Source organism: Neovison vison, chromosome 8 (assembly GCF_020171115.1).
Source record: "Neovison vison isolate M4711 chromosome 8, ASM_NN_V1, whole genome shotgun sequence".
Taxonomy (NCBI): Eukaryota; Metazoa; Chordata; class Mammalia; order Carnivora; family Mustelidae; genus Neogale; species Neogale vison.
Genome location: NC_058098.1, coordinates 125,222,855 through 125,239,230, shown reverse-complemented (window position 1 = coordinate 125,239,230; position 16,376 = coordinate 125,222,855). Strand labels below are relative to the sequence as shown.

The 16,376-nt window shown below is 36.3% G+C and overlaps 1 protein-coding gene across 7 annotated transcripts in view; it reads left to right on the top strand.

Annotated features, from left to right (window-relative positions):
• NCOA1 (nuclear receptor coactivator 1) overlaps positions 1-16,376 on the top strand; it is a 183,977-nt gene that overhangs the window by 79,285 nt on the left and 88,316 nt on the right. For all 7 annotated transcript variants that reach the window (XM_044261974.1, XM_044261977.1, XM_044261973.1 and 4 more), the window contains one exon: positions 10,521-10,626. In XM_044261974.1, the coding sequence (XP_044117909.1) occupies positions 10,538-10,626 (89 nt within the window). In that variant the 5' untranslated portion in view covers positions 10,521-10,537. The remainder of the gene's footprint in view (positions 1-10,520; positions 10,627-16,376) is intronic.

Genomic DNA, 16,376 nt, shown 5'->3' with positions numbered 1-16,376 from the left:
TAGAGTTCTTCCTTCATTGGACATTGCACTGGAAGGAATAGAGTTAGTTCGGTTAGTATGATCATTGAGGAAATGTTAATGCTATTTAACCAGCTAGTCACCTGAAATGCTTGGGGATTTTTTTTTTCCATTTCCCAATGGGTATTAAGGTTTTTGCCAAAAATAAGTGAATCAAGTGAGATGACTTAAATTTTAAGCTAGGCTTTAAAAAGTACATATTCTTCTATAAATTTGGGCAGTGAAAATTATATGTACATTTATATTGTGATTTTCTTCATGTTCCTTCTGTTCTAGTTGGGGGATGACCCTGAAATTAACTGGAGGTTTACCTGACTTGATCATTTTCTAGTGCCCTCAGAATATGATTCCATTGTTTTGTCAAGTAATTGATATGCAGCTCTATTACTTTGGTACTTCTGCTACCTTATAACTGTAAGGATCAAATTTTAGTATATTTATTTTTCTTTGATTGGTTTATATATGTACATTTAACCATACTGTATTCTGAAATTAGTTTCTGAAATATTTGAGGAAAATTGAACAACTTCTGATTGGGGGCTTAACCGTTTATTTTAGATATTGGAATATGTTTTAAAGATTTACTTATTTATTTTAGAGAGAGAGAGCAGGGTGCACATGCATGCTAGCACGGGAAGGGGCAAAGGAAGAGGGAGAGAAGCAGATTCCCCACTGAGCACGAGGAGTGATACAGGGCTTGATCTCAAGACCCTGAGATCATGACCTGAGCCAAAACCAAGAGTCAGATGCTTAACTGACTGAGCCACCAAGGTCCCCCTCGATATTGGAATAATTTTATGTAGTAAATGTGATTTTGGTTTTGGATAATCATCTGTGAATTATCTGTGTCTAATGCTGATATTCATTCTCTTCTGGCGACAGCTTCTAGCTGATTTTGTGCTCATTAGTATTCTAATCTGAAAGAGGGTGGAATTGATGGGAAGAGAAAGACAAGGAAATTTTTATCACTTAGTTTTGTCTCTCTAATCACCATTTTCCTTTTTTAAGGCTGTTACTTCTTTGCTAAACTATTATAAACTTTTCTGCTGTGCACATGCAAGTAAATAACACTTTGTTGTTTACACAGTTAAAGAGAGCTATGGTCAGGAAGATTGATTTTAATCTCTTTTTTATACTTATTTTAAGAAATATCAACACATTTTCCATAAGTTAGAATGATATAGAACTAATTTTTTGGAAGACATGTGTATCTACAATTACCCAATGTTGTACAATAACCGGGAATCATCTAGTACCATGGATTTGCAAGGAAATGTTGAAGGTTATTTCTGCCCAGTTGTCTTAATAAGATAGCTGCCACAAATATGTATTTCATATGCTGACTGTCTATCCTTAGGCACAAATTCATACAACAGGAGTATTTTAGCAAGGTGAATGCATATATGTTTATTTTTTTAATCTTGAAAAATTAAATTTTAAATAAAGTCATTGTGAGGAATTTAAAATATTGGGTTTTAAAACTAATTTGATTTTTCTCTTTTTCCTATATTTTTGTTAATAGAAAACAAAAAATAAACTTTTATAGCTTTTCCAAACTTACTCTTTCCATTTAGAAAAAAAAAATACAAAGAAAGAAAGCATTCTCTTAATCTGTAGGATGAACTTTTAATGGTAAACATAAAATGTATTAAATGCAGTTTTTCAAACATTACATATTTTTAGAATTTAAGTTATCAAGTCCTTGATAATGTCTTTATTATTAAAATAATAAATATCAATAAGATTTTGCACAGGATTTTCTTTTAAGAAAAATCTGATGTTTTATATAATCAATTAGAATTGAGATAAAAAAGATGTCTTTATTTTTAAGAATTCATTGCTTTGATCCATTTATTTCCCTTTGTTTTTTATTCCTGGCCATAAGAGTTCAGCTACTGTGGAATACTATGCAGCCATCGAAAGAAATGAAAGCTTGCCATTTGCAACAATGTGGATAGAACTAGAGGGTATCATGCTAAGTGAAATAAGTTAATCAGAGAAAGACAATTATCATACGATCTGACTGACCCAAGGAATTTGAGAGGCTGGGCTAGGGGTCATAGGGAATAGGGAGGGAAAAAAAATGAAACAAGATGGGATCAGGAGGGAGACAAACCATAAGAGACTGTTAATCTCACAAAACAAACTGAGGATTGCAGGGTGGTGGGGGGGGTAGGATTAGGGTGGCTGGGTTATGGACATTAGGGAAGGTATGTGCTATGGTGAGTGCTATGAAAAGCCTGATGATTCACATACCAGTACCTCTGGCGCAAATAGTACATTATATGTTTAAAAAAAAAAAAAGTTCAGATACTGGCAGGCCACTTATGGCAGAGATTATGGCAGGAGTTCTTCTCTGGGCCAGGGAGAGAGCCAACATCTGAGTTCTGGTCTCTGGCTTTGTGGATTCAGAGAGACTTTTTGTTTCCAGGCATTTAAGGAAATCTTTGTTTAGGCATTAGCTTCAAAATATCTGTTTTTTTTTTTAACAAAAAATTAGGAATCATTCAGAGAAACAGGAAAGTAAGGCAGATACACAGGAAAAATAGCAATTAATAGAAACTGTTTTTAAGGAAGTCTAGGAATTGCTCTTACTCCAGTAAGAAGAAGTAGATAAATTGGATTTCATCAAAATTAAAGACTTTGTTCATAAAACAAAATGTTTACAAATCATGTATCTGGTAGAGGTGTGGTACCCTAATATAAAGAACTCTCATAGGGTGTCAGGATGGCCGAGTGGTCTAAGGTGCAGAATCATAGTGAACTCTCATGACTCAAAAATAAAAAGACAAATAACCCAATTTTAAAATGGGCAAAGTGACATTCTCCAAAGAATATATAAAAATGGCCAATAAGCACATGAAAAGGCACATTAGGGAAATAAATGCAAACCAAAACTGTAATGAGATACCATTTCACAACCCCGCATGGCCAGAGTTGAGATAAAATTACAAAACAGAAAATAACAAATTTGGTGAGGATGTGAAGAAATTGGAACAATTGTACATTGCTGGTAAAAAATTAAGGTGGTATAGCCACTGTGGAAGACAGTTTGGCAGTTCCTTCAAAAGCTAAAGAGAGTTACAGTATGATACAGTAGTTCCAGTCCAAGAATACTAAGAGAATTGAAGACATTGATGCATATAAATGTTCACGGAATCATTATTGATAAATAGCCCCTGAAATGGAAAAACCTAATGTCCATCAACTGATGAATAAACAAAATGTGGATATTCAAAAAATGGAAAATTACTCAACCATAACAAGTACGGTGAAAATCCCCAAAGTCCCCACACTTTATCACATGAGAAAGATTTCAATTGACAAGGGATTAAAAAGACAAGAAAATTGAAAACTTCTTTTAGAGAACCTTAGGTGTCTGAGAATGCTAGTCTGAGAAATATTTCTATATGGCAGCTGCTCAGTGCAGGAGCTTTGTTGATCATGATTTTCCTATGTGATTCTTTTCTTACAGCTGTCAGCTTGGAGAGGTTTAGCTCGCAGAATGCCCCCTCATCATGTCTATGCTGTTTTGTGCTAATTGCCTGCTAAGCATTTTAATGTGTAAGAGTTGTTTACTAACATATTGTTACTTACTTTTCAAATTGTATGGTTCTCAGCTAAGTCTGGGGGATGAGTGACAAATGTCTTATGTTCTAGAAATTTATAATTCAACTGAAATATAAAACACTGACCTATTTCTTCAGCCCCACCTGTTTGGTTTTGTCTGGTCTATTTGAGATAGATGCGGTTTCTAATTCCTAAAACGGTTCTCTGCAGATTGCTTGAGGTTGTTTGGGTACAACTTAGCAAGTCTTCAAATCAACAGGGAACTTTTTACTTAGAAACCTTACCTCTTTTTAAAAGGTGATATGCAAATTGGTTTCCTGAAACCCACATTTCTTTTCTTAATGAACCTTATTTAAGTACCCTTACTGCCAAACGTAAAGCCATTCCACAGATAGAACAGCTGTAATAGTTCTTACTCATCAGAGGTTTTGCATTCCACTATCTGTATATTGTGTTTTGTAAATAGAAAGCAGTTAATACCAGAATCATATCATCAGCACATGGCTGGTGACTCTCTCATAACTTCTTATTGTTGGCTCTTCTTTTGGTAGGCCAGCCTGTCTGGCTGCTGTTGAATTATGGTCTAATGTCTCCTTAGCCTCAGAATCTCAGATAAATGTAGGAGATATCAATCTCTAGCCAGTAGTCTGAGGGGTGCACGGTCTGGGGAATCTTGTTTTAAGTCTAGCTCAGAATTATCCAGTCTCTGAGACTGTATTAGTTATGTTTACAGTAGTATGACTGTAACGGGACTTCATGTATCTACAGTACTATGGAATAGTGTGGGGGATTCCCCCCAAATAGTAGATTTTTACCTTTTCAAAATTAGAAGAGATATTCTCCAATTTCTAGATCAAGAAGATAGGTTTTGGGGGTTTTTTCCCCATTGAAAACAGGGTAACAAGGATTTCAAGCAAGCGTAGTTTCTCAAGTATAGGAAAGAATTCCAAAGCTTTATGAAAGATTCCAGAAAATATTTAACTATAAAATATCTTAAATATCCTTTAAACTTTCAAATGTCATATTACTTAAGGAGCTTTATCACTTTTAATTCATCGCCTATTTTAGCTTTTACATCTTTTAGACGTTATGTTGGATACTGGATATATAATAAAAAGATCTAATAACTGTCTTTGAGTTCATAATCTAGAAGGGGAGACAAGCAGGAGAATTATAATTTATAGCATAGTGTAATAAGAAGTGTATGGTCCTTTGAATTTTGAGATCTAGTAGAATTCCAGATGGGTTAATTCTCAGATGGGTATAACCTAATGTCTTTGGAGGCAAAAAAGATGGGCAGATAAGAAAGTAAGTAGTCCCTGAGCAGGAGGTAGGGAGTTAGCTGTTTCCTTTCTTTCAATTTAGCAAACTCTAAAGTCTTCTCTTTCATTTTCTTCCCCTCTTCATTTTCTGTCTACTTCTATTGAAAAGTTTAGAGTTAATGTTCCTTCATTATTATAAAATTTGTTGCAGAATTTCATTTTTTCTATTAATACATTTAAAAATATTGTACTTTATTTCTACGTGAATATGAAATGAAGTGGCTTCTTCTGTGATATTTGGTTAACCTCATTTATGTTTCTATGAATACATTACTTAGATGATTATTGTTATTTGGGGTTTGGGTTTCAGAATAGATGCTAAAAACATGCCAGATCTTTTGACATCTTTTTTGTTGTGGTGGTAGTTGTTACAAGGCTTGCATATTTGCCTTTGCGTTGAGGTTGTCCACCTTAAACTGTAATTATTTTCCTTTTCATGGGTCCTTTCTCTCCCCCCACCGCAGGAGATTTAACAAGTATTTTTTATGATGACATCAATTGACAATGCAGCTCATCTCATTTATTTATTATTAATGGAAGTCTGGATCTTAAAAGTCCAGCATATTTTATACATGTTGAGTTTGAGGTGACAGTGAGCTATGCCAGTGAAAAAGGCCATTTAGCAATTGGAAACTTAAATACTGAATTACTGAGATGAGAAAGATTGTACTTACCCTTCATAGCAAGAGTCTTAGAATGAAAATTAGATCTTGTCATTCCTCTGTTATTTACCTTCCACTGATTGTGCCTAATTCAGTCAGAAAAAAGCTAAAGTCTTTAAAATGTTTTTTTCTGGCCTTACACAGTGTAGCCTCCTGTGATCTTTCAGAGCTTATCACCTTCCTCACTCCCCGGTTTTGGCTACACTAATCTTTCATGTTTCTCAAAAAGCATAGTTATGCGTTGGCCTTGAGGCCTTAAAGCTCTTCCTCTGCCTCACCTCCTTCAAGTCTTTGTTAATATTCTCACCTTCTCAGTGAGACCTTTTCTAACTACTTAAAATTCTATTTAAAATTCTACTTAAAATTGCTATCCCTTCCCTTCCACACAGTCTCTATTTTCACCTGGTCTTTCTCTTCAACACTTATCACCTTCTAATACCTCTATAACTTACTTTTAAATTTTATGTATTGTCTCACTCCCTCACAATAGAATGAAACTCTATGAGGACAGTGTTATTTTAAGATTTTGTCAGAGAGAGAGAGAGTGCACACAAACAGGGAGAGCAGCAGGCAGAGGGAGAAGCAGGCTCCCGCTGAGCAAGGAGCACGATGTGGGACTCAAACCCAGTACCCTGGGATCATGACCTGAACCGAAGGCAGACACTTAACTGACTGAGCCACCCAGGCATCCCAAGGACAGTGATTTTTATAAATTTTATTCACAGCTGTCTCCCCAGTACCTAAAACAGAGGCTGGCATATACTAGGAGATTGATAAATACTTATTGCTAAGTTAGGGTTACCCACATTGAGATCCATTTACAGTTTTCTGACTAATGTTTACAGATTTTATTTTTATCTTTCGACACCCCCACCCCCCACGTCAAGCTCTCTGCTCAGCAGGGAGTCTGCTCCCTCAGCCTCTCCCCCTGCTCATACTCTCTGTCTGAAATAAGCAGATAAAATCTTTTAAAAAAATATAATCTATAAATACTTTTAAAAAAGATTTTATTTATGTATTTGACAGAGATTACAAATGCAGAGAGGCAGGTGGTTGGGGTGGGGGAGGGGAAGCAGGCTCCCTGCTGAGCAGAGAGCCAATGTGAGGCTTGATCCCAGGACCCTGAGATCATGATCTGAGCTGAAAGCAGAGGCTTAACCCACTGAGCCACCCAAGGCCCCCATAATCTATAAATACTTGATTGAACAGAAGTTTAGTCACTTATTCACCACGTTCTGTAATAAACACACAACAGGTGAGAGCTGATGGAAACTTTGTATATTTTGTCAAGGAGGTTAAATGTCCTGTTTGCAGTGAGGATTTAGTGAAGGGTTTTAAGCAAAGATTGAGATGATTACATTTTTGATAGCCTACACTGGTGGCTCAGGGAGACCATCTGGAAAGTTATTTTAATAGTCCAGCAGGAGACAGTGAGAGGAGAATTTGAGAAAGGGATGGATTTTGGAAACAATTGGGAAATAAAAATTGACAAATTTTGGTGTCTGCTTGCATGCGGAGAAGAAGCTAGAATGATTCCAACATACTGAGAGAAGAAATTGATGAGGTGATGTTAAATTCATTCTTGGAAAGTTAAATTTGAAGGGCCTATGTGACATCTCGATAGAGATTCGTGGTGAAGAATTGGATGCAGGGCCTGAGACCCAGGAGGTCTGAGCTAGAGATAGAGTTTCGGGAATAATCAGTACAGAGATGTGTTTTGAAATCATGTTGAATGAGTGGTTTTACCCCAGGATAATATATGTAGTCTGAGGGAAAAAGAGACGTAGAACGTTAGGACCATAAGGAATTCTGACTCCAAATAATTGGGCAAAAAGTACTAAGAATGAAGTAAGAAGAAAATGACACTAATTGCAATCCCTCAGGTCATGACTTAAATATCACCTCTTCAGAGAAAGCTTGGGTGATCCCCCAATTAAAATTAGGTCTCCTCTGTTGCTTCTCTCTATGAACCCTTTTCTTTTTCTTTGTAACTTTTATCCCAATTTAAAAGTATATGTTGGGGTACTTGGGTGGCTCAGTCAATTAAACATCTACCTTTGGCTCAGGTCATGATCCCAGGGTCGTGGGATCCAGCCTCACGTTGGGCTCCCTGCTCAGTGGGGAGTCTGCTTCTCCCTCCCCCTGCTTGTGTGCACTTGCATGCACTTGCGTGCTCTCTCCCTCTCAAATGAATAAGTCTTCTAAAAAAGAAAGAGAATATATACAATGGAATACTATGCAGCCATAAAAAATGTTAAATTTGCAATGATGTGGAAGGAACTAGAGGGTATTATGTAAGCAAAGTAAGTCAGTCAGAGATCATATGATCTTTCTGACACGAGGAATTTGAGAGGCAGAGCTGGGGGTCGTGTGGGGAAGGGAAGAAAAAAATGAAACAAGATGGGACCAAACCATAAGAGACTCTTAATCTCAGGAAATAAACTGAAGGTTGCTGGAGGAGGGGGTTGGGAGGGATGGGGACGATAGGAGATGGACTTTGGAGAGGGTATGTGCTATGGTGATTGCTGTGAAGTGTGTAAGACTGATTACTCACAGAGCTGTACCCCTGAAACAAATAATACATTATATGTTTATAAAAAAAAAGAAAAAATCAATAAAATTATACGTTATTTTTGTGTCTCATCAAGTTTATGTCTTGTACTCCATGAGGACCAGAACCTCTCTTTTGCTGTCCATTATTTCCTCAGTTTTTAGCACAGTGCCTGATGCATGATAGACATACAGATTCATTTGTTTTCTAAGTGTTTGTTAAGGTGTGGGATCACAGAAGCCAGTGGATGACAATGTTTTAGAACATAACTATTTTAAATGCTGCTCCAAGTAATCCAATAAAATAATAATAACATAAGTTAGCAGATATTGAGCAGTAAGAAATGAAGGAATGAGAAGTGCCCATTGTATTTATTGATGAGGAGGTTTGGAACGAGTTATCCCCTGAGTGAACACTGCCCCTGGAGCTGTTTCCAGTAGCCAGCTTCTCCGGAACTACCGTGTGCTCTTTACACACACTATTCAGTCCTCACGACAGATCTGAAGGTAGATGAAGGTAATTATTATCCCTGTGTTACAGATGAGGAATTAGGTTTAAGGAGATTACACACTTTGCTCAAGAGTAAGCAGGTAGTGGTTAATCCAGGACTTAAATAAACTTAAGGCCTTTCTGACCCCAAAGCCCATCTTTAATCACCATATTCCAGTGGGGGACCCAGTTGATTCCTCATCAGGGAACTGATACCTTGAAAATGACATTTGAGCAGGAATGGTTTAGGTGCTGTTTATAGGACAGATTAGAAGTGAGAGTGACTGGAATTGAGAAACCAGATACATGGATCTTGCATCAATCCAGAATGAGGCATTTGGTTCCAACTGGAATTATAACTGTGTCTGAGAATAAAGAAGGAGGGGAGAATCTAAGATCTCTTATTAAGGAAAAATTGACAGGACATAGATACCAATTAGGAATAAGGAGTAAAAGGGACAAATAAAAAGTAATTATAAGACTGCAATCCTAGGCATTGGAGATTTCTGTGAACGGCACTTCTAATATGGGAAAAATTCAAATTGTGCCCTTTTGTTGCATGAAATAATAAATTGGTGATTAGAATTTTTGGTACTATTTATACACTGAGAAGGGAAATGACAGTCTTTGGTATTGAGAAAGGGCTAGTAACAGAGTAAATTTTCGGACTAGAGGAAAAAGATGTACTCCGATGTATTAATTAAAACCATGTGAGTGATTCTTACAGATCTCAGCATTTTTTATAAGATACTTTATAAGCACAGCTGCCATTGCTGTGCTTTATTAATGATTTTATAATTTAAGGCAAAGCTAAAAGTTTTTCGCATGTAACAAGAATTTTCTTTCCTTTTATAAGGGTAGATGGAGTGAAAGAGAATGGAGGAGGTGTATTGTTTGGCACTAATTAAACACAAAAGGTAGTGATAAATATAAGGCCAGGAATAGGATTCTGAGGGCCATTAGGGATTCTGCAGAGACTAGTGGTTGATAGGGACAGGTCAGAAGGGATCTGTAAGTGCAGTCACTAACTGGCACAACATGTGAGAGAGAGAGACCTGGCTGGCATGCTCAGGGAAATGACTTTGTGTTCTCTGGCATCTATACCAAGATCCTAACATAGACTAAACATTTGATCTTTGTCTCCTGACTACATAGACACGAGGTTAGGAGTATAGAATTCAAAGTTGGTACGTATCAAATCTAGTTCATCGCTTTAACTTTAATTGTATATGTATTATTTATTTTCCTAACAATATAAAGTCCCAAACCTTATGAGTAAAAGTCATTTAAAGTTCTTTTCAAAGTATAACCCAAAATAAACGTAAAAAATAATTTCTCTGACTCCCAAATTATTCATTGTTTTTACACTTACATCTGAAAGTGATTTTTTTCCTCTGGAAAAAAATTCCAGTATCTACTTCATTATTCAAACAATATTTTCATCCTGGTTGACCTTTATGATTTCATAGGGGCTTATTAATTTTGTTTCCCAGATACAGAAAAGAAGTGTAGAAATAATAACTAGCTGATGATTCTGTGCTTTACTATAGATGTGGTTGTTTTATGATGACTGTAATTAGCTATTCATTGAGAGAAAACTGTGTTTAGAGGGGCGCCTGGGTGGCTCAGTGGGTTAAGCCTCTGCCTTCAGCTCAGGTCATGATCTCAGGGTCCTGGGATCGAGCCCCACATCGGGCTCTCTGCTCGGCAGGGAGCCTGCTTCCCCTTCCCCCTCTGCCTGCCTTTCTGCCTACTTGTGATCTCTCTCTGTGTCAAATAAGTAAAATCTTTAAAAAGAAAACAAACAAAGCTGTGTTTAGATATCTTCTAATGTAAAGGAGCTTCTTCCTCCCCTATGGTTAGAAAGTTGACCAGGATGGATTTCTTATTGTTGTCCTTCCTTTTTAGGTGTGAAGTTTTTCAACATGAGTGGCCTCGGAGACAGTTCATCCGACCCTGCTAACCCAGACTCACATAAGAGGAAAGGATCGCCATGTGACACACTGGCATCAAGGTAGGAACACTCTTTTCCTAGTCTATATCTGGGAGAGCGTCTTTATCATTTTCATTGACACTTTGGAGCCCTTGTTTCATCTACTCCAAGTTTCCTGGTCTTGAGTCCCTTAGACTCACCATGTTCTCTCGCTTCCCCAGGGCCTTTGCATATGCTGCTCCCTTACTCCAGCTTGCTCCCTCTAGATTTATAGTCAACATATAATCAACACCTATACGTTTTCCAGATGCCAGCTTAGACATTACCACCTTAAAAGAAATGTCCTCTTATTTCCATAACTATTATTTTAAATCTCCCTCATTCATGTATCTCTCTCACATGTATGTTTATAGCTCTGCTCCATAATTTCAAGTTTTTACTGATTCTTGTGATCATTTCATGAATCCCTGGCTTCTCCATAACACACTTAGGCTGCCATTTGGTAAGGACCTTGTCTGTTCTTACCATGTTATCCCTGGTTCGTAGCATAGTATTTGGGTTACGTATAGTAAGGACACAGTAAACATTTTTCAAGTGGATGAATAAATCCATTGTACATCTTTAATTGCTGTCTTAGATCATTATGGCCTTAGTAGAACAAAGAAATATATTGTTGTAATAGGATTTTTAAAGAATGCCTATTTGTGAAATTAGATATTTGTATATTATAAGGGATATGATCACCTTAAATAGGCTAAAAGAGAGTAATTGCTAAGAAGATACTAACAAACACCAGATAGAGAAGGGACCTTAATCACATCAAAAGAGCAGCTTCCCACCTGAGAGGAGCAGAGTGGGGATCCATTCACCTTCTAGGATCTCGAGCAAGCTTTCTCGGCCTTTCACTATTTCTGATAATAGTGATAATTCTTTGTCAGATAATTCTTTGTTGTAGACGCCATCCTGTATATTGTACAATATTTAGCAATATCCCTGGCTTTCACACACTAGAGGCCAGTAGCATCTTTATGTCAGTTCTGATAACCAAATGTCACCGCAGTTGCGATTACCAAAAATTTCCTCAAACATTATCAAATGTTTGTCAGTATTTCCCAAGGATGGGGAAAGCAATATGGCTCCAGTTGATAATCACTGACCTTGAGAGTGAAGTAGCAGAAGACTCTTTTGTCACTGGATTACATGCTTCTTTCTCCTGGGGCTCAGGAGGAGGAAAGGATTTTAATAGGAGAGTGAGTGCCAGGGCTCCAGGCTGGAGAGAGAAGTTAATCAGTTCCGAGACCTCTTGTAGAGAGATCATAATCTAAGCACTCATAACCACAGGTAAGTCCAGATGCTCAGAGGAATGTTGATATCAAGATACAATGGAGCTCTGTGTTGTCAGAGTTAATGTTCTTATGTAAAGTCAGTCCTTTTCAAAGGAAAACTTACGAATAAATAAAACTTTTTTAGATTTAATTTTTTGTTTTGGGGAATTTTTTTAATCTACAAAAGTAGAGAGACTAAGAGACTATTTATAGACATCACATAATTGTTCACATTTTACAGTATTATTAGTATTATATTAATATTTTATATTTGCTTGAATAAAGGCAGTAAAATGATTAATGATTAAATTATCTGTCTGCAACTAAATTCTCCATTTTTAATAATCATATAGATAAGGATTGGTGAGTAATAATGAATGTTTATAAATATATATTGTACCATACTGTATACTATATATACATATACTATAATATAATGTACTCTTTTCAGTATGTATCTTGAGCTATAAATACATATAGATTCAGTCCTATCACTTTTTGATGAAATAGTGTATTATAGGAATGTACCCCGTTTGAAAAATCTATTTCTCTACAGAGAGACATTCCCTATGGATAAATAACCTTTTCGTTAGAAATTTTCATCCTTACCGCTAGCACTGCAGCAAACATCCTCATACACATCTCCTACTTTACATGTAAGAGTTCTGTTAGGATCTTTGTCACTACCACATTGCTCTTCAAAAAACAAGCATTGAGAGTTCTTTTTTCTCACATCCTTACCCACACTATTCTCTCCTCAGTTTAACTCTTTGCCAATCTGATGAATGTGGGGTTACAGTTTTATGTATATTTAACCAACCACTAGTTAAATTGATCATGATTTTTCTTTTCCTCTTCTGTGAATTTCCTGGTTGTATCTTTTGCCCATATTCCTGCTAGGGTTTTTATCCTTTTCCTTTTTATCTATAAGAGTTATTTTTAGGGGCACCTGGGTGGCTCAGTGGGTTAGAGCCTCTGCCTTCAGCTCAGTCATATCTCGGGGTCTTGGGATCAAGCCCCGCATCGCATTGGACTCTCTGCTCAGCGGGGACCCTGCTTCCCCCTCCCTCTCTGCCTGCCTCTCTACCTCCTTGTGATCTCTGCCTGTCAAATAAATAAATAAAATCTTTTTTTAAAAAAGAGTTATTTTTTTTTAAGATTTTATTTATTTATTTATTTATTTGACAGAGAGAGATTACAAGTAGGCAGAGAAGCAGGCAAAGAGAGAGAGGAGGAAGCAGGCTCCCCTGAGCTGAGGGGAGAGCCCAATGCGGGACTCGATCCCAGGACCCTGAGATCATGACCTGAGCCGAAGGCAGCGGCTTAACCCACTGAGCCACCCAGGTGCCCCAAAAAAGAGTTATTTTTAATTTTCTAGCGACTACTTTGTTTTGCTTATATTTGATGCAATTATCTTCTCCCAGTCTGTTTAACTCTGTTTTTGAAATCTGTTGATGTATCTTGGAACCTTCAGTTTTCATGTTCAAGCTCTTGGGGGATCTTGTTAAAGAATTTTTTCCCCTCTGCCTTAGGCCTTAACTGTATTTTTATGTATTTTCCCCTAAAACATATTTAGAGTTTTCATTAATCTGGAATTTATTTTTGTGTGTGATACAATTTTATTTTTTCCCATGTAGCTCATAAGTAATTATGACCCTATCCTTTCGATGCTTTTGTGCTGTTACCTTTATCATAGATCAAGTTCCCGAATAGATAGGGATCTGGTTCTGAACTTTCTTAAGACAATCACCTTGATCTCTGAAGGGGCAAGTCACTCTTCCTTTTCATTTTTCAGTATTGTTTTCCCTCTTCCTATCCCTCTAACTTTCAATTCAGATGTTTCTTCTGGAAAAAAATACTCCTGGGATTTGGATTAGAATTTCATTTACTTTTATAGATTAAGTTGGGGGAGAAATGACATTTTTATTTTCTAGACTCCAGATTCTAGAGTGTTCTTATTTATATATAAAGGCTGTTCACTTATTCAAGTCTTCCCTGTTCTTCAGTAACAGCTTATAATTTTCCCTTTGAAAAACTACCTCATCTTTAGTTAGCTGTATCCCAGTGTACCACCAAATTTTTATTGTTTTTAGAAATGGTTTTGTCTATTATACTTTCTAATTGGCAGTTTTTAATACCCAGGAATACTAGTGATTTGGGATTATTGGTCTCGTGTGCATGTGCATCCAGTGTTCTGAACTTTCCTGTTCGTTTAATGGTTTATCTGTAGGTCTTTGTTTTTTGTACATGTATAATCATGTTATTAAAAATTTAATATATTTTTCTCTTAGATGTTTTAAAGACAATCCTTATATGTTTGTAAGAACAATTCTTACCTTTGTATGTTTGCTTTCAAAATACTTGAAAACATTCCCTCCTTCAGTTTTATAAATGTGGGCCTTAGTTTCAATTGCTATTTTCGGTATGGTAAACCAAAACTTCGTGATTTTGAAACTGATTGAGTTTGCTCATGAATACCACCTTGTCACGTTTCTTTTGGTTTTGTTATCACCTACTGTCTCTTCATTAATCGTGAAGAGCATATGTTAGACTTCAGGTATTGCCAGCCCTGTCCACAGGAGCCCTGATAGAGTTTCTTAGTAGTTGTTTGGTGGGGTGAGATGTCTCCTATCGCCTCCTATTCCTCTTCTCCATTCCTTAACTCCACTGGAGAATGGAGATTAAAATGCTGGTCTCAGAATGGCAGGTAGCAGTGCCTTGTGCTTGTGTAACATTTTTATTTAGCTCAACAGGTCTTTATTAAGTGCCTCCTATTCAGCCAGCATGGTGTGCATGTTATTAAGGATGTTAAGTGAAGCAAGACAGGTTTTCTATCTTCAGGGAGCTTACAAATCTGGTCATGCCACGCATTCCTCTTCTGAAACCCTTCTAGGCTTCCTCTTACCCTGAAAATAAGTGTTCATAGCCAAAATGGTGATGATAGATAACATTTATTGAACTAATAGCCAGGAACTCTGCCAAGCATTTTACATGTATCATCTTTTTTAATCCTCACACAATTCTGGGAGATAATTAATGTCATCATCCTTGTTTTGCGGATAAAGAAACTGAAGCTTAGAGAAGTTAAATTGCTTCTGAGTAACTTGCCCAGCATTACACAGCAAATAAATGACCAAGGAGGTTTGAACTTGTGCTTTTAAGCAATGCACTGTGCGTGCTCTTTATCTTGGTGTATGCGAGAGCCCTCATGATCTGGCCTGGACCTCATCTAGTGCCCTTTTGTTTCTTACTTATAGTTCAAGCATACTGAACTACCTATAGGTCCTTTAACTTGACATTTTCATTCCCATTTTATACCTTTGAAAAAGCTGGGTGGGTTTATCTGCCTCCGCAACCCTGAAACCAATCCCTCTCTACCACTAGGTTTGGACTCGTCTTTCTCTAGGTTTAGGTGCTTTTTCTGTGAGCTTCTATAATGAAAGGTTTTAAAGATAAAGACAATACGATTGTTGTAGTTTTAAAGTTTGATTTTGTTTTTTTTTTTTGGGATGTTTACTATTTTGTAGCATTTTGTTTTACATAGTTAAATACAGTTGATTGTCAACTTATTATGTTGTTATGGAAATGTTATTGCTTTTATAGTTTTTTATTATGAAAAGTAAGAGATATTTTAATTGTTGCCAATTATGAGGTTTTTAAAAAGCAACTGGTCTTTCCCTCTTTTCACCTCGTTTTTTCTGCCACTTTTCTACCATTATACCAGATGATTTTGATTGCTGCTTATAAAACAAAGAGCTATTTGTGTCCAGTCTTTCTTATTATGTTAATTTGATAATGGAAAAATTCATTTCAAAGTAATACTTCACTATCTTTGTATGTATTACATGAAGCAAGTTGCCTGATGATTTGGCTAATTAACCTAGAAGTAAAGACTAGAAAACAAAAGTGAAGAATATTCATTCAGTACATTGGAATGAATATAAAGTGCTAGCTTTTTGCACTATTATCCTTTGTTCTCATTATTCCAAATTGATTTTATTTATTACATTTATGAGAACTTATAAATAGATGTTCTTTCTATTTTTAGAACAAAACAAAAGACCTTGTTCTCTGTACCTTTGTCTCTCTATTGATTTTTTATTCTTCTTCTTTTACTTTTTGGATGGAAACTCTTTTTGATAGGACCAACTAATGGTCTAATCATTATAAGAATCAAGAGTTCATCAGATTTCTTTCAGTAGCAAAAAATTAAGACAGTTTATCAGATTTCCAAGTATAACTTATTTGAATCATAGTATAGTCTCCACTGCTTAATTTATAATATTTAGAATGTAAAATAAATTCCAAATGCAACTTGTATATGTACCATCTGCTTCCTTTTAACATCTAACATTCATTCGCTATTTGAAATAATTGATGTATTTATATCATTGAGGAAATAACATCTGTGATGGCAGTCATTCTTTTTACGTACTTTGGCCAGAATTGTTTTCTGTACTTCGGTATTTCGTAGTATCTGTTTTTCAGATGTGAATTTAGATTGTT